Here is a 26,923-nt window from a genome sequence, read left to right as displayed (position 1 = left end):
CAACAGAAGTATCATTTTTAAAAGCCCATGTGGAAGCCACCGCTCTAGTGGAGTGAGCTGTAATTCTTTCAAGAGGCTGCTGTCCAGCAGTCTCATAAGCCAAACGGATGATGCTTTTCAGCCAAAAGGAAAGAGAGAGGTAGCCGTAGCCTTTTGACCTCTATGCTTTCCAGCATAGACAACAAACAAAGAAGATGATTGGCGAAAATCTTTGTTTGCCTGCAAATAAAACTTCAAGGCACAAACCACGTCCAAGTTGTGCAACAGACGTTCCTTCTTAGAAGGATTAGGACACAGAGAAGGCACAACAATTTCCTGATTGATATTCCTGTTAGAAACAACCTTAGGGAGGAACCTAGGTTTGGTACGCAAAACCACCTTATCAGCATGGAAAACAAGATAAGGCGAGTCACATTGTAATGCAGATAGTTCAGAAACTCTTCGAGCTGAAGAGATAGCAACTACAAACAGAACTTTCCAAGATAGAAGCTTAATATCTATGGAATGCATGGGTTCAAATGGAACCCCCTGAAGAACTTTAAAACTAAATTTAGACTCCATGGCGAAGCAACAGGTTTAAACACAGGCTTAATTCTAACTAAAGCCTGACAAAAAAACGAACGTCTGGGACATCTGCCAGACGCTTGTGCAACAGAATAGACAAAGCAGATATCTGTCCCTTTAAGGAACTAGCGGACAATCCTTTCTCCAATCCTTCTTGGAGAAAAGACAAAATCCTAGGAATCCTGATCTTACTCCATGAGTAGCCTTTGGATTTGCACCAAAAAAAGATATTTACGCCATATCTTATGATAGATCTTCCTGGTGACAGGCTTTTGAGCCTGAATCAAGGTATCTATGACCGACTCAGAGAAACCCCGCTTTGATAAAATCAATCGTTCAATCTCCAAGCAGTCAGTTGCAGAGAAATTAGATTTGGATGCTTGAAAGGACCTTGAACCAAAAGGTCCCGTTTCAGTGGCAGAGTCCATGGTGGCAGAGATGACATATCCACCAGGTCTGCATACCAAGTCCTGCATGGCCACGCAGGCGCTATCAAAATCACCAAAGCTCTCTCCTGTTTGATTCTGGCAATCAGACGCGGAAGGAGAGGGAATGGTGGAAACACATACGCCAGGTTGAACGACCAGGGAACTGCTAGAGCATCTATCAGTACTGCCTGAGGATCCCTTGACCTGGATCGAGGAAGTTTGGCGTTCTGACGAGACGCCATCAGATCCAATTCTGGTGTGCCCCATAGCTGAACCAGTTGAGCAAACACCTCCGGATGGAGCTCCCACTACCCCGGATGAAAAGTCTGACGACTTAGAAAATCTGCCTCCCAGTTCTCCACCCCTGGGATATAGATCGCTGATAGATGGCAAGAGTGAGCCTCTACCCATCGGATTATCCTGGAAACTTCTATCATCGCCAAGGAACTCCTTGTTTCCCCCTGATGATTGATATAAGCCACAGTCGTGATGTTGTCCGACTGAAACCTGATGAATTAGGCCGAAGCCAGCTGAGGCCACGCCTGAAGAGCATTGAATATCGCTCTTAATTCCAGAATATTTATCGGTAGGAGGGCCTCCTCCCCAGTCCACAAACCCTGTGCTTTCAGGGAATTCCAGACTGCACCCCAGCCCAGTAGGCTGGCGTCCGTCGTAACAATAACCCACGCTGGCCTGCGGAAACACATTCCCCTGGACAGGTGATCCTGTGACAACCAAAGAAGAGAGAGTCTATGGTCTCTTGATCCAGATTTATCTGAGGAGATAAATCTACATAATCCCCATTCCACTGTTTGAGCATGCATAGTTGCAGTGGTCTGAGATGCAAGCGAGCAAACGGAACTATGTCCAATGCCGCTACAGAACTCTTTTTCACGTTCACCTTCCACCCATGAGATCTTAGAAAGGACAACACTAAGTCCGTGTGAGACTTGGCAAGTTGGAAAGTCAACGCTTGAATTAAGATGTCTAGATAAGGCACCACTGCTATGCCCCTCGGCCTTAGGACCGCCAGAAGGGACCCTAGCACCTTTGTGAAGATTCTTGGCGCCGTGGCCAACCCGAAGGGAAGAGCCACAAACTGGTAATGCCTGTCCAGAAAGCAAACCTGAGGAACTGGTGATGATCTTTGTGGATAGGAATGTGTAGATACGCATCCTTTAGATCCACGGTAGTCATATATTGACCCTCCTGGATCATTGGTAAAATAGTCCGAATGGTCTCCATCTTGAAGGATGGAACTCTTAGGAATTGGTTTAGGATCTTGAGATCTAGAATTGGTCTGAAGGTTCCCTCTTTTTTGGGAACCACAGATTGGAGTAGAAACCTTGCCCCTGTTCTGTTTTCGGAACTGGGCAGATCACTCCCATGGTAAAAAGGTCTTCTACACAGCGTAAGAACGCCTCTCTTTTTGTCTGGTTTACAGACAATTGAGAAAGATGGAATCTCCCCCTTGGAGGAGAATCTTTGAAATCTAGGAGATACCCCTGGGTTACAATTTCTACGGCCCAGGAGTTCTGAACGTCTCTTGCCCAGGCCTGAGCAAAGAGAGAAAGTCTGCCCCCTACTTGATCCGGTCCCGGATCGGGGGCTACCCCTTCATGCTGTCTTAGTGGCAGCAGCAGGCTTTTTGGCCTGTTTACCCTTGTTCCAAGCCTGGTTAGGTCTCCAGGTTGGCTTGAGCAAAGTTCACCTCTTGCTTTGCAGCAGGGGAAGAGGAAGCAGGACAACTCTTGAAGTTTCGAAAGGAACGAAAATTATTTTGTTTGGTCCTTGTCTTATTTGACTTATCTTGAGGGAGGGCATGACCCTTCCCTCCAGTGATGTCTGAAATGATCTCTTTCAGTGCAGGCCCGAATAGGGTCTTACCTTTGAAAGGGATGGTCATAAGCTTAGATTTGGACGACACATCAGCTGACCAGGACTTGAGCCATAACGCACTTCGTGCTAAAATGGCAAAACCTGAATTCTTTGCCGCCAACTTAGCAAGATGAAAAGCGGCGTCTGTAATAAAAGAATTAGCCGACTTAAGGGCCTTAATTCTGTCCAAAATATAATCTAGTGGGGTCTCCACCTGAAGAGCCTCTTCTAGAGCCTCACACCAAAAAGCAGCTGCAGTGGTTACCGGAACAATGCACGCTATAGGTTGAAGAAGAAAACCCTGATAAACAAAAATCTTCTTTAGGAGACCCTCTTACTTTTTATCCATAGGATCAATGAAAGCACAACTGTCTTCAATAGGTATAGTAGTACGCTTAGCCAGAGTAGAAATAGCTCCCTCCCCCTTAGGGACCGTCTGCCATGAGTCCTTTATGGTGTCAGAAATGGGGAACATTTTCTTAAAAACAGGAGGGGGAGTGAACGGAATACCTGGTCTATCCCACTCCTTAGTAACAATGTCCGAAATCCTCTTAGGGACCAGAAAAACATCAGTGTAAACAGGAACCTCTAAATATTTGTCCATTTTACACAATTTCTCTGGAACGACAATAGGGTCACAATCATCCAGAGTAGCTAAAACCTCCCTGAGCAATAAACGGAGGTGCTCTAGCTTAAATTTAAATGATTCATTAGGCCTGGAATTCACCTCTAAAATAGATGTGACTAGTATAGAATTTCTGGATCTCATTTTAACATGGGACAGTGTAGGTAACATCTCTACCAAAACCTTTTTTAAGTCGGTGGATGCTAACAGTTATTTGAACTATAAAAGCAACCACCACTTACCTTGGAAGAACAATATCCCTTACAACCAATTCTATAGGATTCGCAGGAATTGCACAGATTTAGACAGTTATGATATACAAGCTAATATTTTAAAGAAAAGGTTTGTTGAGAAACACTACCCCACAGATCTTATTGAGACTAGCTACAAGAGAGCAAGAAATAAATGCAGAGAAGATTTCTTTGTCAAGAATAAGGAGACTATACCTATTGGAGGTTCTACTAAAGGGAGTGAGAAAGTCAGATTTATAACACAATTCAATAACAACCATAACAAAATTAAAACTATTTTAGGTAAACACTGGCACATTTTGACAGGGGACCCTTTGCTGAGGGATAGTATAGGAAATACACCTGTCTGCACTTTTAGACGAGCTCCCACGTTAAAGAATTTACTAGCCCCAAGTAAAATAGTAATGAAGAAAAGATAACTGACGAGTAAATTAAGTAGTATAAGAGGTAATAAGATCCTAGACAAACCAGGTTTTTTTAAGTGCAATAGAGCTAATTGTGGATTATGCCAATACACAAATAGCAAGAGAACTGAATTTGTATCTTATATTAGTAAGGAAAAATTTCATATTAAAACACACTTCACATGTGATTCGGCCTTTGTAGTTTATTTGTTAGAATGCAGCTGTGGGGTCCAGTACGTTGGTAGGACCTCGAGACCCCTCAAAAAAAGATGGGGTGAGCATCTAAGGAATATTAGTAAAAACATTGCCAATCATAGTGTCCCTAGGCATGCTAATACATGCCATACTAATACATCGAATGTGTTTAGTATATTCCCTCTAGAACAAGTGAACCCCAAATGGGGTAGAAACAGATATTTGCATTTAAGACAAAGGGAGACTTTTTGGATCTGGAAGATGCGCACCCTGTCCCCTGGCGGCCTAAACGCTAATATTGATATGGCGGCCTTCAACTACCTGATCCACTATGAGTCACTCTGTATTTAGTTCAATATAGGACTCCAACACCCACCCTCGTATATAGGCCCCCCACTGATATTATTACACTGCTAGATACATTAGAACTTTATTGTCTATATCCACTTTCATCGATGTGAGATTACTATCTAGCCTGAATTTGACCTTTTTCATCCAATACAGAAGGTACATGCTAGCTAAATAATTTTACTAAAATTATAAGCACTCTATTATGAGTATTACTGAACATCACCAAGTGATCACACTATAGTCCACATATAGCAAACCTTAATATATACAATCCTAATCCGAGGTTATTTGTTATCTAGACATGTAGGGCTCTGTTCCTGACTCCTGTTAGCATCCACATGTATATTTGGTTTTATAATTTAATGTATTTTGATATATAATATATCGTTACCATTTTTATTATTTTTACTGTTGATATATGAATGTCACGTTATGCACCTCAATGTAAGTATAATTAGTTTTAGTCTAGGTACCCCATCTGAATATAGACACATTATGAATAATGTCTATAAATGAGCCAACACAGTTATTATAAGTCCTGACAATTAGACAGTCAGGTTGGACGTGGTTCTAAATCCTTTACATCTATCCTAGAGAAGTTTATTCATTAATAACTCTGTCTATTGTTAAGAAATTTTCTCTCTGATCACGTTGACTAATATGGACTTATCTAATACTGTGGTTTAATATTCATTTTTACTAGTACAATTGTGGAATCAATCGTATCATTGGGGAGATAAATTTTATATTTCCAATATATATTTTTTACATATAGGTTATATTGTTCATAGTTTGCATTTCACTTGTAAGATCTCTTATATATATGGAATTAACCATCTGTATGTGAACTAATTATGTGAAGAGTTAATGACTTCATAAACGTTAGTAATAGAATTTTTGTATACATAGCTAGTGGGTGTGCCCGATCTGGTAGTTTATATACATATATATTTTATAGATATGTTTTTATATATATATTTTTTATATAATATTTTATATTGTACTGTACCTAATCATTAGATTTATCGATTATCATAGCCCGTTGCGGCTTTTAAACTGTGTGGGCTATCTGTTAAAACCACACTGAGTAATTCCCCATTACACTCGTAATTATGGAGGTGTGTGATTACAAGCACCTCATTGGTTAGTTAACGCCAATGGAACTCTCAGCATGGGGACACACCCACGTACATGCGCAGTATGCATTTGGAGACGCTGTACTATTGTTATAAGTTCGTGGTTTTTTTATGTGTTTCATTATACACTTATGCACCTGAGGAAACGGTCACGTACAGACCGAGAAACGTTGTGTAAATAAAGTCTTTTTTGATTTTATAACTGCAGCCACGAACTTTCTTTTCTTGATATCTTTATTGGCAATATTGTAGTTTGTTACCACTATACAAACCACTTTTTTCCTTGCTGTATTACCTCCCACCGGAGAACACGGATCTTAACTGGATAACTGGATTTGGGGAAACCGCAAGAGAGTCCTTTTGGAACATTGGCTGGGAGCCAGAACCACCAGCGGAGCCATCCAAATCGGCAGAGACAAGCGGAACCTTACCACCACAGTGGAGTGGGAGTTAGCTGGACAACTCAGAGTCCAGGAGGCACCTGTGACACTTCTCAAGTGTCTTTCATCCTGTGAGTATTTGGTACATTTACTAAGCGTGTCCCATCCCATTGGTAACCGCACTATGTTGGCGCCTTCTTTTATCTTTTTTTCTATATAGTATCCACCCCTGGGTCACCAACAGGGATCTTTTGGAGAAGAGCCTGCCTACTGTGATTTGGACATTACGCCCATCATTTATGTAACATTTTGAACTCTGATTATTGGGACTATTTCACTATATCATTTAATGATTCTACCACATTGCTGTGCTTATTATTTATAGTGCCTTGCAGTTTTATCACCTTAATAATTTGGGGTGTTCGCTGCTAAGACACCACTGTATCACGTCATCACCATTACTATCTAAGAATAATTTATTTGTTTTTTAATAACTCATTTGTATCCTAATTTGATCGGGGTTTTTTTATATAACGATTTATATCAGATAGTTATATATTTAGATTTTTAACACTGTGATTTTGTTTCACTGTCATACAGACAGTAGATTATCAGACCGTTGGCGCACTAATTATACACGATTAAATTTAAATGCCGTCATATCTGAATCTGTCTGAGGGAACATCTTTCCTGAATCAGAAATCTCTCCCTCAGACAGCAAATCCCTCATGCCTACCTCAGAACATTGTGAGGGAATATCGGATATGGCTACTAAAGCGTCAGAAGGCTCAGCATTTGTTCTTAACCCAGAGCTACTGCGCTTCCCTTGCAACCCTGGCAGTTTAGATAAAACCTCTGTGAGGGTAGTATTCATAACTGAAGCCATATCTTACAAGGTGAAAGAATTAGACGCACTAGAAGTACTTGGCGTCACTTGTGCGGGCGTAACTGGTTGTGACACTTGGGGAGAACTAGATGGCAAATATATGTAAGAATGAAAACAGCATCAATCTGCAGGGAGGTGCACGTACCCAGGTCCTGCCAATGACCTCCAATAATGTCCAATTTCACAAAAAGAACAGCACCAACCAAAGATGAGTAAAAGTGTATCTTTATTGGGACATCTCCAAACACAGCACAGAACTAGATGGCGAAACCTGATTTCCTTCTGTCTGAGAATCATTTAATGCCAAATTCTTATAAGTCAAAATATGCCGTTTGCAATTTATAGACATATCAGTACAAGTGGGACACATTCTTAGAGGGGGTTCCACAATGGCTTCTAAACAAATTGAACAATGAGTTTCCTCAGTGTCAGACATGTTTAACAGGCTAGTAATGAAGCAAGCAAGCTTGGAAAACACTTTATTTAATGAAAAAAACACAATTTGCAAAACAGGTTAAAATTTCTTCAAAAATTCAGAAATTTTAAGTGTACCCACTAAGCTTTAGAAGGATTGCACCACAAGTAAAAAAGCAATAGACCCCCAAATGAAAAAACCGGATTGATAATTGTCTAAAAACGGTTAAAACCCCCTAAAGCACCTTGCCACAGCTCTACTGTGGCCCTATCTGCCCTTAGGAAGCATTTAATATGGGGTTTAAAGCTTCAATTAGTCCCTCACAAGACTATCAGGACCTCAGGAGAAGTTGCTTGCTGCTTGTAAATGCGCAACTGAGGTGCGAAAATAGGCCCCACCCACCTCACTCGATGTTGCTGGGGCCTACACAGAACTAACAAACCCTGCCTGAAAGCCATGTGGGTTATAAACAACCCCAAAGAACCCTCAAGCAAATGTCCCATAAAACAGAAAACGTTACTCCCAGACACAAAAACGTTTGTCCCAAATTCACATAAACTGAGTGCCCACAAAAAATTAACCCTTTATGCAAGCTAGTAAAAACCTCTGATAACACTAAGATTACTGCTTACCCTTCCCCTAATGGGGATACTGTCAGCCTTTCCGAGTTAACACAGTCTCTGCAGAAAATATGACTGAACATACCTCATTGCTGTATAGCAAGAACTGTTCCTCACACTGAAGTTTTCCTGTACTCCTCAGCTTCTGTGGGAACAGCAGTGGACCTTAGTTACAAATGCTAAGACCATCATCCTCCAGGCAGAAATCTTCATCTATGTCCTGCCTGAGAGTAAATAGTACAACACCGGTACCATTTAAAAACAACAAACACTTGATTGAAGATAAAATAAAACTAACATTTTAACACCTCTTCTCTTTACCCTTCCTGCTTAGAGCCAGCAAAGAGAATGACTAGGGGGTGGAGTTAAGGGGGGAGCTATATAGACAGCTCTGCTGTGGTGCTCTCTTTGCTACTTCCTGTCAGGAAGGACAATATCCCACAAGTTAGGATGAATCCGTGGACTCGGTACATCTTGCAAAAGAAAATTTTTTAATCAAATTAACTTTTTTGTTTTTGATCTACATTGTTAAAATATCTAATTTCTATGAGAACACGTTTCTGAAGCACTATATGTAAAACATTGTTGCAAACACAGCTGCCATATAATTTTAAAAACACATACACTCCTGAGCATTCCTTTAGGAAAGGAGCACTAAATACTGCAGAATTAAATAATTGACAAATACGCAAAAAAAAAAAAAAATAACAGCACTTTGAATTTTAAATGAGCAGTATTCGCAACACTCAGAATGCACTGCTAGCTCTAAACATGCACAGTGCATAAATGCAGGTGCATGGGGGGGAATATGTACATATGCTCTGTGCACAGTAACAGTTATCGCTAATCCATTTTTAGATTTTACTAGAAGCATCTTTGCAAATTTACAGGTAATGCAAACATTTCTTTATTCAAAACTGAAATGCATTCATATTTATTTCAAATTTGATTTTTACGTCTTTTAAAAACAGGAATAGATTTAACCAGAACTACCGTATGAATAATGGATAGCAGAACAACTAGCAGTTGTAACAAAAAAAACTATACATTGAGTGTAATTCACAAGTGCTTTAATAACTATATAAACACTATGAGAGACAAGCAGTTCATATGAAACCTCTGTCGCCAGACTGAAATGGTAAACAGAGGGAAAAGTATATATAGATGAATGCCTACACTTACGATCTTTGTCAAATTTGGGAAGCGTCGCCCCACTAGCAGCCATTTCTGGATCTACAGTTTCCAAAAATATTGTCCAGGGATTTTCATTGTCACTCAGCTCAATCATCTGCATAAAAAAAGGAAGGGCAAACTGTTACAAAAGAGTCAAACTAAATTCTGCCGCAGAGTCAACATGGGCTAAACTAAGCCATGAAAATTCTGATTCCCTTTACAAGCAGCGTGATTATTTAAATACACATGAAATCTGCTTAATGCTGAGCAGTAAAAATAATTAGCAAATCATTTCTTAATAAATATCAATTTACAAGGGGTAAATTCAGATATACAACTTAACATTTCTTGTGAATGTCTAATAACAGTAATTTTCTATTTTTAATCGAGAAATCCTTAGTGCCAGTTTCCCTAAAATGAGACAAAACAGAATTTATGTTTACCTGATAAATTACTTTCTCCAACGGTGTGTCCGGTCCACGGCGTCATCCTTGTGGGATATTCTCTTCCCCAACAGGAAATGGCAAAGAGCCCAGCAAAGCTGGTCACATGATCCCTCCTAGGCTCCGCCTACCCCAGTCATTCGACCGACGTTAAGGAGGAATATTTGCATAGGAGAAACCATATGATACCGTGGTGACTGTAGTTAAAGAAAATAAATTATCAGACCTGATTAAAAAAACCAGGGCGGGCCGTGGACCGGACACACCGTTGGAGAAAGTAATTTATCAGGTAAACATAAATTCTGTTTTCTCCAACATAGGTGTGTCCGGTCCACGGCGTCATCCTTACTTGTGGGAACCAATACCAAAGCTTTAGGACACGGATGAAGGGAGGGAGCAAATCAGGTCACCTAAATGGAAGGCACCACGGCTTGCAAAACCTTTCTCCCAAAAAATAGCCTCAGAAGAAGCAAAAGTATCAAACTTGTAAAATTTGGTAAAAGTGTGCAGTGAAGACCAAGTCGCTGCCCTACATATCTGATCAACAGAAGCCTCGTTCTTGAAGGCCCATGTGGAAGCCACAGCCCTAGTGGAATGAGCTGTGATTCTTTCAGGAGGCTGCCGTCCGGCAGTCTCGTAAGCCAATCTGATGATGCTTTTAATCCAAAAAGAGAGAGAGGTAGAAGTTGCTTTTTGACCTCTCCTGTTACCAGAATAAACAACAAACAAGGAAGATGTTTGTCTAAAATCCTTTGTAGCATCTAAATAGAATTTTAGAGCGCGAACAACATCCAAATTGTCTTGTTAGAATGTGTCATACCTCAAGCAGCAAAAGACTGCTCACTGTTCCCCCAACTGAAGTTAATTCCTCTCAACAGTCCTGTGTGGAACAGCCATGGATTTTAGTAACGGTTGCTAAAATCATTTTCCTCATACAAACAGAAATCTTCATCTCTTTTCTGTTTCAGAGTAAATAGTACATACCAGCACTATTTTAAAATAACAAACTCTTGATTGAATAATAAAAACTACAGTTAAACACTAAAAAACTCTAAGCCATCTCCGTGGAGATGTTGCCTGTACAACGGCAAAGAGAATGACTGGGGTAGGCGGAGCCTAGGAGGGATCATGTGACCAGCTTTGCTGGGCTCTTTGCCATTTCCTGTTGGGGAAGAGAATATCCCACAAGTAAGGATGACGCCGTGGACCGGACACACCTATGTTGGAGAAATTAAGTTAATGGGATATGGAGCTCATATTTGTTTAATGCTGTAAGAGATGTGAGGTTAATGAACCCAGTTATATGAATGCGAGGGTTTGTAAAAATACTAAATAAATACTTACAGTTTTGTTGCAATCTGCTTCATAATCCAGCATTGCCGGCCTTTTCGTTCCATTACTTCTGGCTTGCATTGGCCATAACCGGATCTGATCCTGTGGAAATCCCTAAAAGAAAAAAAACGTGAACTAATTTTGTTGTAAAATTGTAGGTTAACAGGAAGATGTTGAGAAAACTCAGTGTTCAACCTTTGAAAGATTTTGTGTCACTTTGCAACAACGATTAGCATTCTAAAGTGAAGCTTTATCCAAGACAACAAACTCAATGTTATTTCAATACGGTTTTACACAAGTTGGAGCAGCTAAGTCCAGCTATTTAAATATTACCATAATAATACTGGATCAAGGTAAATTGCTCACAAATATAGATGAGGTATATTCATGCAAAAATCAGTGCAGCCAACAACAATAATGCTAAGTCTATAACATTAAAAATGACCCCAAAGATCATAATAAAGCACTTGGATATAAAAGCTGGATTTTAAAGCACTAGATAAAGTTTACAGAGCAGCTGTAAACCAGACTATGTGCTCACAAGTTACTAACCATAGTCTGGGAAAGGTTCTGAACAAACTCTGCCAGCGTGGAGTTCTTTAATACTTTAAACACAGTGTATTTAACTTTCTCTTCATCGTACATGTCATTGCCTTGATGTCCACAGAATTGGTCTTCTGCAACTATCTGAAAAATTAAGCAGATCAGTTGTAAATATAAAGTAAACACACCACTAACAATGGGTAAAATGGTCAACTAAAGAAAGCTACACGTCAATATTCTGAAGGTTGAAAAAACCTGGCCTGATGTATCTGCTTCTCCGCTACAGAACTATTAGTGGACTGACCTGCACTTGCATGTAAAGATGAGCTTCCTGACGCTCCTTCCTTTTTTGGGCTTCTATCCGCTTTTCTTCTTGCAGTCTCTCAACCAGTTGTTGCGGGATATCATGATCCGTGACTGCTTGTAGGACCTCACCTATATAAAAAAATATTTTAAAAAAAATTTGAATTTTTTTGCATTCTCACCTTTAAAACAAAGGCTATTAGCAAATGTATTAACTGGTTTTGTCCCCTATTAACACAAACAAAAATGTAAAGCAGACAAAACAAACTGAAAAAAATTGTACAAACTCAAAAACAAATCAGCTGTTTAAATTTAATCAAAGCAACTGTCATTCAAAGCAATTTATTAACAGTCATTGGCAAAAATAATCCACTGAAAAAATAGTCTTAAATAATATCTGCATACATGGGTATTTTTCTCCCCCATACATTAAGAGCAAAATTCTGTGACGATACGCTCAGCAAGATGTAGTGTTACAGTCATACCGGAGAGTAGTCTGAATTATTATTCTTTTTAAGGACACAAACTTACTAAGCTTGGATTCCCTGATGTAAACCAACATATAAGCATTAGTGCAGTGTCGCACTGACAGGTCATCATCATGGCCTCCATAATTATGCTCAATTGCTTCTTCTTTTGTACATCGTGAGACTACGTCATCGTCAAATTTACACCACTGCAGAAAGAAGAAACAAATCTAAAGATGTACACAATATGAGAGGGTATATACGGAGGCCTCTCCCACACTCTTCGAGGTCGATCTGTCACTCTCATATGTGGGGCAGACATGTTCACCATTTAAAGAAATCTTAGGTTAAAAGGACACTGTCTTGTAGGTTAGTGTTGTAAATAAAGTTAACACAAGCTTTATGATCCTTACTTAATAGTGCCATACTATCTTAGCTTTTATAATTCTTAGTAAAGTGTTTAACAATGGTCAAACTGGTACATTTGTAATACACTCAGAGGCTGTGGCACACTGCTAGGGTAATTGTCCATGCCATTTCTGCACAGATAAGCAACAACAAGATTAGCTATATTTTGCAAGGGGTCAGTCTGGGGACCAGACAACTAACTTGAATATAATAAAATATATATGAATGTTTGTTTTCTTTCCTAGTTTATCAATTATACAGGATGGCAGTGTTCCTTTAACCTGTTACGGAGCTTCATAAATCAGCCTCGAAGAGTTAATCTGGTGTGGATGCTCAAATTTCTCTACTGCAATGAAAGTTAAGTCTAACATACTTTATGTCGTATTAATTTAATTTTCTATTCCAAGAAAATATATGCTTGTCTTATTAAATATTGCAATAAAAAAAGTCTGTTAAGTATAATTATAACTAGAATTAGTACTACACACAAACAGCATTTGTACGCCTGTCCATTAAACCCATAAACATTACAGCATTTTCCAGGACGCAGTAGTAGTAGACCTTGTGCAAACTCTGAACACACAATGATTAGACTGGGAAAACAGTGAGAACATCGGCAAGTAGATGCCAAACTATATATAACACTGCATTTTTTTTAAATCAGCAGGACAAGGTTGCAAACAACTATAAAAGCATATACTGAATAAACCCATGAAGAGTTTTTGAAATTTATTTCAAAAGAACTAAAGAGAGATATATACAATTCTCTCACCACCAGTGAGCTAGTAATTTACTGGGGTGCGTAAGCAAATCTGATGGTGAAAGGATACTAAGCATACCTCAAACATACTAAAATATGAAATGCATTTTATAGGCTACTCCATGCAACATCTTAAACCAAAGAGACAACAGTTTCATAGCGCACAATATTTGTTAATCACTATTTGGTTTGTAGTTACCTTGCTGATATAAGGGAGGACTAATGGATGAGATTATTAAGAGACTGCATTATCTTTACTAAGGTATTAATGAAATTTATTTCAATTGGAGGTCACCGGGTACATTTAGCATTCAGGTAAATAATAGCGCTCACTTTGTCTGGGTGATTAATCTTTCTGGCGATCACTTCATATGCACATGAAAGGTAAAAAGACAAGTCTAAAATCTAAAATGAGGCTTCAACGTTTATCCTCAAGAGCTGGAGACGAGCTGGCTTTTTAAGGATTCCTCAGCAAACTTATGAGAGTCAATTGGTGTCTGAGGCCAGGAAAGTACAAAAATGTGTTCTGTCTCAAGCCATTGCTGATGAAAGTTGCACGGACCTGCTCAGAACTTTATGATGAATGAAATAGCTGCTAAACCTTAATATCAAACTATGTAGCCATTTTTCACTTTCATAAAGACTGTCTGTAGATAAGTATAGTGAGACTTGAGTATTCAGACTTGCGGCCAGTAGATGCCACCAGCAAATCATAACATATGCAAAAAAAGCTTTATTTAATGAAATCAGTTTTTGTGGTCTTGCAGATGCTTTACATATTTTATCAGTATCAAATTACCAACGTGAATGAAATGATTCATTAAAAAGCAAATAGAACGTAATTTCCCCCCCCCCAACTTTAGAATATTGTGTTTCAACAGCATTGTGAAATATTGTGAAGCCCAATAGCTTTATATATATTTTATATCCATTTAAATATTTCCCCTACTGTGTTAATGCTGAAGAACTATTTACATATCATGAAAGGAAAAACATCAGTTACAAACTGTAATAAAGTTTCCTTCCTTTATATATGATAGGCCTGAAAGTTCATACAAGGATTTTAGCATCTCACAATATCAAACATAAAATATAAAAAAAAGCATTATAAATGGCGTTTACTAATGGCAGCCATACCCACTACAAGGTAATCTTCTTAAGGAACAGTGCTAGGATTTAACGCAGCAGTATTTTGTGTTCATAAACTACCTTTCCATTGCCTTTATCATCCTGATCACAACCTTCACTGTAAATGTCTCCAGTAGTTATCTATTTCAGAGAAAAAACAATTATTTAGGAGAATATTAGCAAGACGTGGGCTCCAGTGTGACCTGAAACTCGTAAACAGCTTTAACCTTCTAAAATCATTGCCCACTAGAGTAACCAGAAGTATAATCTGGATACAGATGAACATGTTAAAATGCTGATACTACAGTGTGGGTGATGACTTCTACAGAAGCCCACAATTAGGCTGTTTTAAACAGAAAACAAAATGGAAATTAGAGAAGGGACTCAGCCCATGTTTTGTGAGCAGGTGGAGCTCTGCATTAATAGAAATGTAGAGCCTTAAGTATCCTAATGGCACAAAAATGAACCTCATTGCTTAATGGGCATCACCTCCTCTAGCTTTAGCTCCTAGCAGTGAGTAAACATACTTTGCCTTCTCCTTTGGGATTCAAATAAACAACATAGTGCCCTCCGTGGTTGTCTCCACTGTGCACCAAGACTGCGTGTAGAATGTAGTTTGCAGGATCCTTGGCATCTGGCTTCTGAAGGAATTCATCCAACGGCAGCTGCTCTGGAAACTCAAACCTGGTGAGAGGGGGAAAAAAAAAAAAAAAAAATTATGCTTACCTGAAATTTCTTTTTGGATATGGTGAGTCCACAGCTTCATCACTTACTGTTAGGAATATCACTTCTGGCCAGCAGGAGGTGGCAAAGAGCACCACAGCCAAGCTGTTAAGTATCACTCCCCTTCCCACAACACCTAGTCAATCGACCGAAGGGAAATGGAGGGAAAAAAAAAAGAAAAAAAAAAAAAAAAAAAAAAAGGAGTAACACAAGTCTTGAAATAAAGGGCGGGGCAGTGGACTCACCATATCCAGAAAGAAATACATCAGGCAGACAAATTTAGTTTTCTTCCCTAAGATATGGCGAGTCCATGGCTCAATTTACTGTTGGGAACCAATACACAAGCTAGAGGGCACAGATGAATAGGGAGGGACAAGACCGGCAGGTCTAAACAGAAGGCACCACCGCTTGAAGAACCGGTTTTCCAAAATAAGCCGTAGCCGAGGCAAAAGTATCAAATTTGGAAAAAGTATGCAAAGAGGTCCAAGTTGTAGCCTTGCAAATCTGTTCCACAGAAGCTTTATTTTAGAAAGCCCAAGAAGAGGAGACAGCTCTCGTGAAATAAGCCGTAATTCTCTCAGGAGGCTGCTGTTCAGCAGTCTAATAAGCTAAACGAAACATACTTCTCAACCAAAGAGAAAGTAGTAGCAGTAGCTTTCTGACCTATACGTTTCCCAGAGAAACAAACAGGGCAGAAGACTGGCGAAAATTGTTAGTCGCCTGTAAATAGAATTTAAGAGCACGCACAACATCCAAGTAATGCAACAAACGTTCTTTAAGAGAAGAAGCATTAGAACATAGAGAAGGAAAAATTCCTAAACCACTTTAGGTAGAAAATCCAACTTAGAACGAAGAACCGGCTTATCTGCAAGAAAATAAGATAAGGCGAATCACACTGCAAGGCCGAGAGTACCGAGACTCTCCGGGCAGCAGAGATAGCAAAAAGAAACAAAACCTTCCAATATATCTATGGAATGCAATGGCTCAAACTGAGCCTTCTGCAAACTATAAGAACAAGGTTAAAGCTCCAAAAAGGAGCAACATAAATAAACCCAGGCCTGATTAAAAAAAAAAAAAATCCGCCAGACGCTAGTGTAACAAAAAAAGAACGCAGAAATCTGACTCTTAAGAATACTGACTGACAAACCCTTCTCCAGGCCTTCCTGGAGAAAGGACAAAATCCTAAGAATCCTGACCCTACTCCAAGAGTACCAAGAAAGATATTTACGCCATATCTTATGGAAAATCTCTCTAGAAAAAAAGGCTAGTGAGTCCGAATCATGGTCTCAATGACCGCCTCAGAAAAACCACGCTTTAAACAAAATAAAGCGATCAATCTCCAAGCAGTCAGCTGCAGAGAAAGGAGATTTGAGTAAAGGAATGGACCCCAAGTTAGAAGGTCCTAACCTCAGAGGCAACCTCCAATGTGGAAGAGATGACATCTTCACTAGGTCTGTATACCAGATCCTGCGAGGAACCGCAGGGCACTGCATGCGACGCCATGAAGGCTTGGGACATTTGAGAAAGCTGTGGCATTGCCTGAAAAGCATTAACCTGAGACACAATGGGTTCAGAATGCAACAATCTCTACTCAAAAAAAGATCCAACTAGGCAAGCAGCACAGGATTGCACAAGGGACAATACATAACAAACGGAAAAATAAAATTCTTTAATTTTAATACTTGAGATGTTATTTGTAAAACATACATTTTTGCATTGCTGCTGACAGAGCACACCCTTCTCCTTTGCATGCCCGGAGTTGACCTGGAAACTCTATTCTCTAGCCATAGTTTTACACCTTGAGTCACTGGAGAGCTCTTCTGAAGCAATTGTTATGTACTGTGACTTTAAGAAACATACAGTCCAAGTATGTTTAACTCATGTGAGCTAAGATAGGAAATGAGAGGAATTAAATCTACACCCCAGAGACTGAGGTATTAAGAGGTTTGCAAGGAAAAACAAACTTACCTGATAAATTCATTTCTTTCATAATGGCAAGAGCCCATGAGCTAGTGATGTATGGGATATACATTCCTACAAGGAGGGGGCAAAGTTTCCCAAACCTCAAAATGCCTATAAATACACCTCCCACCACACACACACTTCAGTTTAACGTATAGCCAAGTAGTGAGGTGTAAAAAGGTGTAAAAAAGCATACAAAAAAGAGGAACTGGAAAATATAGTGCTTTTATACAAAAAAATATAACCACCAAAAACATGAACTCTTGCCATTATGAAAGAAATGAATGTATCAGGTAAGTTCTTACATAAATTATGTTTTCTTTCATGTATTTGGCAAGAGTCCATGAGCTAGTGACATATGGGATAAAATATCCAAGATGTGGAAGTCCACAGAAGAGTCACTAGAGAGGGAGGGATAAAATAAAAACAGCAATTTCCGCTAAGAAATTAAATCCATAAAATAAGTAGTTCTTAAAAACAGAAGAATCAAACTGAGACAGCTGCCTGAAGAACTTTTCTACCAAAGACTGCTTTAGAAGAAGCAAATACATCAAAATGGTAAAATTTAGTAAATGTATGAAAAGAGACCAAGTTACTGCTTTGCAAATCTGATCAACTGAAGCTTCATTCTTAAAAGCCCAAGATGTGGCAACGAATCTAGTAGAATGAGCTGTAATTCTCTGAGGCGGGGACTGCCCCACCTCCAAATAAGCCTTGTGAATCAAAAGCTTTAACCAAGATGCCAAAGAAATGGCAGAAGCTTTCGGACCTTTCCCTGAACCGGAAAAGACAACAAATAGACTAGAAGTCTTACTGAAATCATTAGCCTCAACATAGTATTTCAAAGCCCTTACCACATCCAAAGAGTAACGATTTTTCAAGCGAATTCTTAGGATTCGGACACAAGGAAAGAACAACAATTTCCCTACTGAAGTTGTTAGAATGCACAACCTTAGGAGGAAATTTAAACTAAGTCCGCAAAACAGCTTTATCCCGATGGAAAATAAAAAAAGGAGACTCACAAGAGAGCAGACAATTCAGAAACTCTTCTAGCAGGAGATAGCCAAAAGGAACAATACTTTCCAAGAAAGTAGCTTAATATCCAAAGAATGCATAGGCTCAAAAGGAGGAGCCTGCAAAACTTTCAAAACCAAATTAAGACTCCATGGAGGAGAAAGACTTAACAGGATTGATACGGACCAAAGCCTGAACAAAACAGTGAATATCAGGAAGTTTAGCAAACTTTCTATGAAATAAAACAGAAAGAGCAGAGATTTGTACCTTCAAAGTACTTGCATACAAACCTTTATCCAAACCGTCCTGAAGAAACTGTAAAATTCTAGGAATTCTAAAAGAAGGCAAAGAGAATTTATGAGAAGAACACCAAAAAGACTTACGAGCCTGCAACAGTGTATTGATCACCGAGTCATAGAAACCTCTATGACTAAGCACTAAACGTTCAATTTCCATACCTTCAAATTTAGTGATTTGAGATCCTGATGGAAAAATGGCCCTCGAGACAGGTCTAGTCCTAAAGGAAGTGACCATGGTTGACAACTGGACATCCGGACAATATCCGAATACCAAAAGCTGTGAGGCCATGCTGGTGCTATCAGAAACACGCAATTGTTCCATTATGATCTTGGAGATCACCCTTGGAAGAAGAACTAGAGGCAGAAAAATATAAGCAAGTTGGTAAGACCAAAGAACTGCTAACACATCCTCCCAACTCCGCCTGAGAATCCCTTGACCTGGAAACGTACCTGGGAAGCCATCAGATCTATTTCTGAAAGACCCCACATCTATACAATCTGAAAAAACACATCTGGGTGGAGAGACCACTCCCCCGGATGCAAAGTCTGACGGCTGAGATTATCCGCTTCCCAATCGTCTACACCTGGGATATGAATCTCAGAAATTAGACAAGAGTTGGATTCCGCCTAAGAAAGTATCTGTGATACTTCTTTCATTGCTAAAGGACTGCGAGCCCCTCCCTGATGATTGACATATGTCTCAGTTGTGATATAGAGGCCAAGCCTGAAGAGCTCTGAAAATAGCACAGAGTTCTAAGATTGGTAACCTCGCCTCTAGAGGATTCCAAACCCCTTGTGCTGTCAGAGACCCCCAGACAGGTCCCCCCAACCTGAAAGATTTGCATCTGTTGAGACTACAGTCCAGGATGGACAAACAAAAGAGGCCCCTTGAATATTACGATGGTCTAAACACCAAGTCAGAGAGAGTAGAATGCTGGGATTTAAGAATATCAATTGTGATATCCGATTATAACCCCTGCACCATTGATTCAGCATGCAAAGCTGCAGAGGTCTCATATGAAAATGAGCAAAGGGGATCGCGTCCGATGCTGCAGTCATGAGACCTAACACTTCCATTCACATAGCCACTGAAAGGAACGATCGAGACTGAAGGTTTCGACAAGCAGAAACCAATTTCATTCGTCTCGTCTGTTAAAGACAGAGTCAGAGACTGAATCTATTTGGAAACCTAAAAAGGTGACCCTTGTCTGAGGAATCAAGAAACTCTTTGGTAAATTGATCCGCCAACCAGGTCTTTGAAGAAACAATACAAGTTGATTTGTGTGAGATTCTGCTAAATGAAAAGATACCAGTACCAAGATATCGTCCAAAATAGGATGGCACAGAGAACCTTTGAAAAGATTCTTGGAGCTGTTGCTAGGCCAAATGGAAGAGCGACAAATTGGTAATGCTTGTCTAGAAAAGAGAATCTCAGAAACCGATAGTGGTCTGGATGAATCGGAATGTGAAGATAAGAGCCCTGTAAGTCTATTGCAAACATGTAATGACCTTGCTAAACAAAAGGCAGAATAGTCCTTATAGTCACCATCTTGAAAGTTGGGACCCTTACAAAGAGATTCAAAAACTTCAGATCCAGAACTGAATTAATTTTTCTCTCTTTGGGACAATGAATAGATTTGAATAAAAACCCAGACCCTGTTCCTGAAGCGGAACTAGCATAATCACCCCTGAAAGCTCCAGATCTGAAACACACTTCAGAAAAATCTGAGCTTTCACAGGATTTGTTGGAACAAGAATCTTCTCACAGGAGGTCTTATTCTGAAACCTAGTTGATACCCTTGAGAGACAATGCTCTGAATCCACTGATTCTTAACAGAATCTACCCAATTTGCCCCCCCCCCCCCCCCTCCACCAGTTGAACTGGATTGAGGGCTGCGCCTTCATGCAGTCTTAGGGGCTGGCTTTGGCTTATTCTAACTTGAAGATGGCTTCAAATTGGAACCAGAGTCCTTAGGGAAGGAGTGGTTTTCTGTTCTCTATTTTGACGAAAGGAACGAAACCGATTAGAAGCTTTAAAATGTACCCTTCTACTTTTAGTCTTGGGGCAAAAAAAAAAAAAAATACATAAAAGCGCCAAACATAGCTGAGAGAGTGTTAAATAATCATATTTACCGAAGACACCCATCCACATATAGCAGACAGCCAAACCAGTACTGAAAACTATCAGCAGAGGTAATGGTATAAGAGTATATCGTTGATCTGAAAAGGGAGGCAGGAGATGAATCCCTACGACCAATAACAGAGAACCCTTGAAAAGATTTCCCATGAGTGAAACCATAAAAATCAACAGATAATACTCTCTTCCCTCTGACAAACACTGTACTCCGAGGAATTGGGCTCCAGAATACTTAGAAGCACTATCATAGAAGAAATCATAAAAGTCAAGCACAAACTTACTTCACCAACTCCATAGGAGGCAAAGTTTGTAACACTAAGTATGTGTGTGGTGGGAGGTGTATTTATAGGCATTTTGAGATTTGGGAAACTTTGCCCCTCCTGGCAGGAATGTATATCCCATAAGTCACTAGCTCATGGACTCTTGTCGTTTACATGAAATAAACTTCCGTTTGTACACAATTAACCAAGAGAGACGTAAGTGGCTAAGAGGACAAAGTCCCTCCAGACTGCACCAACTCTAAACATACGTATTTTTGATCTAGGAAATACGACAGAGCTCCTGCTGATCAAGAACTGAGCAAGAATGCCACTGGAGAACACGCCACCCGCTAAATCGTCTCCCGTTCTGAGACGAAACCAGAGGAGCAGGTCACATGACCCGCCAGTGAAAACTGTCGCAACGGAAGCTAGAAGGTGCATTTCACTAACCAACTCCTTCACGACACAATATTTTGCTAGGCAAATATCTAAGATGGCGTAGGACTATTCTTATTAGTTTATTACAATACAAATCTCTGTGAAGCACAATCAAATTAACCTAAGCTGAAATGTCTCCATGTTACACAATTCCCAACGGAAGAGTCTCTGGCCAACATAACAGAGAAGAGTCTGCGCACCTCCGCAGAAAAAAAACAAACGTAGCCCAAAGCATACATCCCTCTTGCATACGCTAAAGCGTCTCCTCGTAGTGCACTTTCTTTTACACTGAAATGACCGTAATCATAAATTCACATAATAAAAACTTGCCTTGCTGAACCCACAATAAGCAAGTGGCATATACTCTCACTAAAAAGTAAAAAAACAGAATTTATATTTACCTGAAATTCCTTTCTCCTACAGTGTGTCCGGTCCACGGCTTCATCCTTACTTGTGGGATATTCTCTTCCCCTACAGGAAGTGGCAAAGAGAACACACAGCAGAGCTGTCCATATAGCTCCCCTTAGGCTCCGCCCCCCCAGTCATTCGACCGACGGTTAGGCGAAAAAGGAGAACCATAGGGTGCAGTGGTGACTGTAGTTTGGAAAAATAAACCTGACTAAATGCCAGGGTGGGCCGGACACACCGTAGGAGAAAGGAATTTATCAGGTAAATATAAATTCTGTTTTCTCCTACATTGGTGTGTCCGGTCCACGGCTTCATCCTTACTTGTGGGAACCAATACCAAAGCTTTAGGACACGGATGAAGGGAGGGAACAAGTCGGGTAACCTAAACGGAAGGCACCATTGCTTGTAAAACCTTTTTCCCAAAAATAGCCTCTGAAGAAGCAAAAGTATCGAATTTGTAAAATTTGGTGAATGTATGCAGTGAAGACCAAGTCACTGCCTTACAAATCTGTTCAACAGAAGCCTCATTCTTGAAAGCCCATGTGGAAGCCACAGCCTGCTGTCCAGCAGTCTCATAAGCCAATCTGATGATGCTCTTTAGCCAGAAGGAAAGAGGTAGCAGTCGCTTTTTGACCTCTCCTCTTACCAGAATAGACAACAAACAAGGATGATGTTTGTCTGAAATCTTTAGTTGCTTGTAAATAGAACTTTAAAGCACGAACCACATCAAGATTGTGTAACAGTCGTTCCTTCCTAGAAGCTGGATTAGGACACAGAGAAGGAACAATAATTTCCTGGTTAATATTCTTATTAGAAACAACTTTTGGAAGAAAACCAGGCTTGGTACGCAAAACAACCTTATCTGCATGGAACACCAGATAAGGTGAATTACACTGCAAAGCAGACAATTCAGACACTCTTCTAGCAGAAGAAATAGCAACCAAAAACAAAAAACTTTCCAAGATGGTAACTTAATATCTATGGGATGTAGAGGTTCAAACGGAACCCCCTAAAGAACTGAAAGAACTAAATTTAGGCTCCATGGAGGGGCCACAGGTCTGTAGACAGGCTTGATTCTGACTAAAGCCTGTACAAACGCCTGAACATCTGGCACGGCTGCCAAACGCTTGTGTAACAAAACAGACAGGGCAGATCTGTCCTTTTAAGGAAATAGCTGATAGACCTTTCTCCAATCCTTCTTGGAGAAAGGATAGTATCCTTGGAATCTTAATCTTACTCCATGAGTACTCCTTGGACTCACACCAGCAAAGATATTTCCGCCATATCTTATGGTAAATCTTCTTGGTGACAGGCTTTCTAGCCTGGATCAGAGTATCTATGACTGAATCCGAAAACCCACGCTCCAAGCAGTCAGTTGCAGAGAAACTAGGGTTGGATGTTCGAATGGACCTTGAGTTAGAAGGTCCTGCCTCAAAGGTAGCTTCCATGGTGGAACCGATGACATTCACCAGGTCTGCATACCAAGTCCTGCGTGGCCACGCAGGAGCTATCAGAATTACCGAAGCCTTCTGTTTGATCCTGGCTACTAGCCGGGGGAGAAGAGGAAACGGTGGAAAGACATAAGCTAGATTGAACGACCAAGGCGCCACTAAGGCATCTACTAATGTCGCTTTGGGATCCCTGGACCTTGACCCGTAACGTGGAACTTTGGAGTTCTGACGTGACGCCATCAGATCCAGATCTGGAATGCCCCATAGTTGAGTTAACTGGGCAAAAACCTCCGGGTGAAGTTCCCACTCCCCCGGATGGAAAGTCTGACGACTCAGATAATCCGCATCCCAGTTGTCCACACCTGGGATGTGAATTGCTGATAGATGGCAGGAGTGATCCTCAGCCCATTTTATGATCTTGGATACCTCCCTCATCGCCAGGAAACTCCTTGTTCCCCCCCTGATGATTGATGTACGCTACAGTCATGTTGTCCGACTGAAATCTGATGAATTTGGCCTCCGCTAGTTGAGGCCACGCCTGGAGCGCATTGAATATCGGTCTCAATTCCAAAATGTTTATCGGAAGAAGAGATTCTTCCCGAGACCATAGACCCTGAGTTTTCAGGGACTCCCAGACCGCACCCCAGCCCAAGAGGCTGGCGTCGGTCGTGACAATGATCCACTTCGGTCTGCGGAAACTCGTTCCCCGAGACAGGTGATCCTGAGCCAACCACCAGGGAGTGAGTCTCTGGTTATCTGGTCCATTTGTATTTGGGGAGACAAATCTGCATAATCCCCATTCCATTGTTTGAGCATGCACAGTTGCGATGGTCTTAAATGAATTCGAGCAAAAGGAACCACGTCCATTGCCGCAACCATTAGTCCTATTACCTCCATGCACTGAGCTATGGAGGGTTCTGGAATGGAGTGAAGAACTCGACAGGTGTTCAAAAGTTTTAACTTCCTGACCTCCGTCAGAAAAATTTTCATTTCTACCGAGTCTATTATTGTACCCAGAAAGGGAATCCTTGTGAACGGGGACAGAGAACTCTTTTCTATGTTCACCTTCCACCCGTGAGACCTTAGAAAGGCTAGAACAATGTCCGTATGAGCCTTTGCCTTATGAAAGGACGACCCTAGAATTAAAATGTTGTCTAGATAAGATGCTACTGCAATGCCCCTTGGCCTTAGTACCGCTAGAAGGTACCCTAGCACCTTTGTGAAAATTCTGGGAGCAGTGGCCAATCCGAAGGGAAGAGCCACAAACTGGTAATGCTTGTCCAGAAAGGCGAACCTTAGAAACTGATGGTGATCTTTGTGGATAGGAATATGCAGGTACGCATCCTTTAAGTCCACGGTAGTCATATATTGACCCTCCTGGATCATTGGTAGAATTGTCCGAATGGTTTCCATTTTGAATGATGGAACTCTGAGGAACTTGTTTAGGATTTTTAAATCCAGAATTGGCCTGAAAGTTCCTTCCTTTTTGGGAACTACAAACAGGTTTGAGTAAAAACCCCTCCCTTGTTCTGGTATCGGGACTGGGTGTATCACTCCCATCTTTAAAAGGTCTTCTACGCAATGTAAGAATGCCTGTCTCTTTATCTGGTCTAAAGATAAGCGAGACATGTGGAACCTTCCCTTTGGGGGAGAGTCTTTGAATTCTAGAAGGTACCCCTGAGAGACAATTTCTAGTGCCCAGGGGTCCGGAACATCTCTTGCCTGAGCAAAGAGAGAAAGTCTGCCCCCTACTAGATCCGGTCCCGGATCGGGGGCTAATCTTTCATGCTGTCTTGGTAGCAGCAGCAGGCTTCTTGGCCTGTTTACCTTTGTTCCAGCCTTGCAATGGTTTCCATGCTGGTTTGGGCTGGGATGCGTTACCCTCCTGCTTAGTGGCTGAAGAGGTAGCAGCTGGTCCGTTCCTGAAATTTTAGCCTTGAAAGGCCTATCTTGTGGGAGGGCATGGCCCTTTCCCCCAGTGATATCCGAAATAATTTCTTTCAACTCTGGCCCGAATAGGGTCTTACCCTTGAAAGGAATGTTAAGCAATTTTGTTTTGGACGACACATCCGCCGACCAAGATTTTAGCCAAAGCGCTCTGCGCGCCATGATTGCAAAACTTGAATTTTTCGCCACCAATTTAGCTAACTGAAAAGCGGCATCTGTAATGAAGGCATTAGCCAACTTCAGAGCGTGAATTCTGTCCATGACTTCATCATAAGAAGTCTCCTTCTGGAGCGAGTTTTCTAATTCCTCAAACCAAAAAGACGCTGCCGTGGTTACAGGAATAATGCAAGAAATTGGTTGAAGAAGAAAACCTTGTTGAACAAAAATTTTCTTAAGCAAACCTAATTTTTTATCCATAGGATCTTTGAAAGTGCAACTATCTTCTATTGGTATAGTCGTGCGTTTAGCTAGAGTTGAAACTGCTCCCTCTACCTTAGGGACCGTCTGCCACGCGTTCTTTCTGGGGTCAACAATGGGGAACATTTTCTTAAATATAGGGGGGGGGGGGACAAAAGGTACACCTGGTCTCTCCCATTCCCTAGTCACTATATCCGCCACCCTCTTGGGTATCGGAAACGCATCAGTGTGTACTGGGACCTCTAAGAATTTGTCCATTTTACACAATTTTTCTGGAACCAAAGGTTCAGCTAGGACCTCCTTAAGTAGGGCGCGGAGGTGTTCTAGCTTAAATTTAAATGCTATGGTATCAGGCTCTGCCTGCTGAGAAACTTTTCCTTTTTCTCCCTCAGACAGGCCCTCCCTCACCGCCAAATCAGACTGATGTGAGGGCACTACAGATAAATTATCCTCTGCGTCTGCTTGCTCATTCTCTGTATTTAAAACTGAGCAATCACGCTTCCTAGTAAAGGCTGGCAGTTTAGATAAAAATGCTGAAAGAGTTATCCATTACTGTCGCTAACTGTTGCATGGTAATAATCATTGGTGCGCTAGATGTACTGGGCAACGCTGGCGCGGGCATAGCTGGTGTTGACACAGAAGGAGAGGATAGCGAGCTATCTCCACTACCTTCAGTTAAAGAATCATCTTGGGCTATATCTTTAAGTGTGATTGAATGGTTCTTAAGCTGCTTGGACGCTATGGCACACTTCACACAAATTTAATGGGGGAACCACCTTGGACTTTGAACATACAGAACATAGGCTATCTGAAGGATCAGACATGTTTGACAAACCTTAACAGAACTTCAATGCAATAAAAATTATTTTTTACAAAAACGTTACTGTCTCTTTAAATAATAAAAATGCACACTTTATTATTGAAACATCAAAAAACCATTAAATACACATCCGAATTTAATGAAATTTTCACCACAGTGTCTTAATGCTTTGAAAAGATTGCACACAAATTTTCAGACCAATTAACCCCTCAGTGCCCAAACCAGAGCTAATAACAGTTATTAACCGGTTAACACAGTACAGTCCCCTGCCACAGCTTCCACTGTAGCCTTTACCTTCCTTAGGGATAAACTTGGTAGCAAATAAACCTGTCTGGAGTCCTTTTCTGAGCCTCTGGA

The 26,923-nt window shown here is 40.6% G+C and overlaps 1 protein-coding gene across 1 annotated transcript in view; it reads right to left on the bottom strand.

The window, feature by feature from the left end:
* USP7 (ubiquitin specific peptidase 7) overlaps positions 1 to 26,923 on the bottom strand; it is a 345,176-nt gene that overhangs the window by 133,672 nt on the left and 184,581 nt on the right. The window contains exons 13-19 of the mRNA XM_053694268.1: positions 15,218 to 15,374; positions 14,772 to 14,831; positions 12,459 to 12,603; positions 11,929 to 12,059; positions 11,634 to 11,768; positions 11,094 to 11,195; positions 9,316 to 9,421 (exon numbers count right to left, since the gene is read on the bottom strand). Of these exons, the coding sequence (XP_053550243.1) occupies positions 9,316 to 9,421; positions 11,094 to 11,195; positions 11,634 to 11,768; positions 11,929 to 12,059; positions 12,459 to 12,603; positions 14,772 to 14,831; positions 15,218 to 15,374 (836 nt within the window). The remainder of the gene's footprint in view (positions 1 to 9,315; positions 9,422 to 11,093; positions 11,196 to 11,633; positions 11,769 to 11,928; positions 12,060 to 12,458; positions 12,604 to 14,771; positions 14,832 to 15,217; positions 15,375 to 26,923) is intronic.

This window comes from Bombina bombina, chromosome 11 (assembly GCF_027579735.1).
Source record: "Bombina bombina isolate aBomBom1 chromosome 11, aBomBom1.pri, whole genome shotgun sequence".
NCBI classification, from domain to species: domain Eukaryota; kingdom Metazoa; phylum Chordata; class Amphibia; order Anura; family Bombinatoridae; genus Bombina; species Bombina bombina.
The sequence above is the reverse complement of the archived record's forward strand: the minus strand, read 5'-3'. Positions and strand labels throughout refer to the sequence as shown.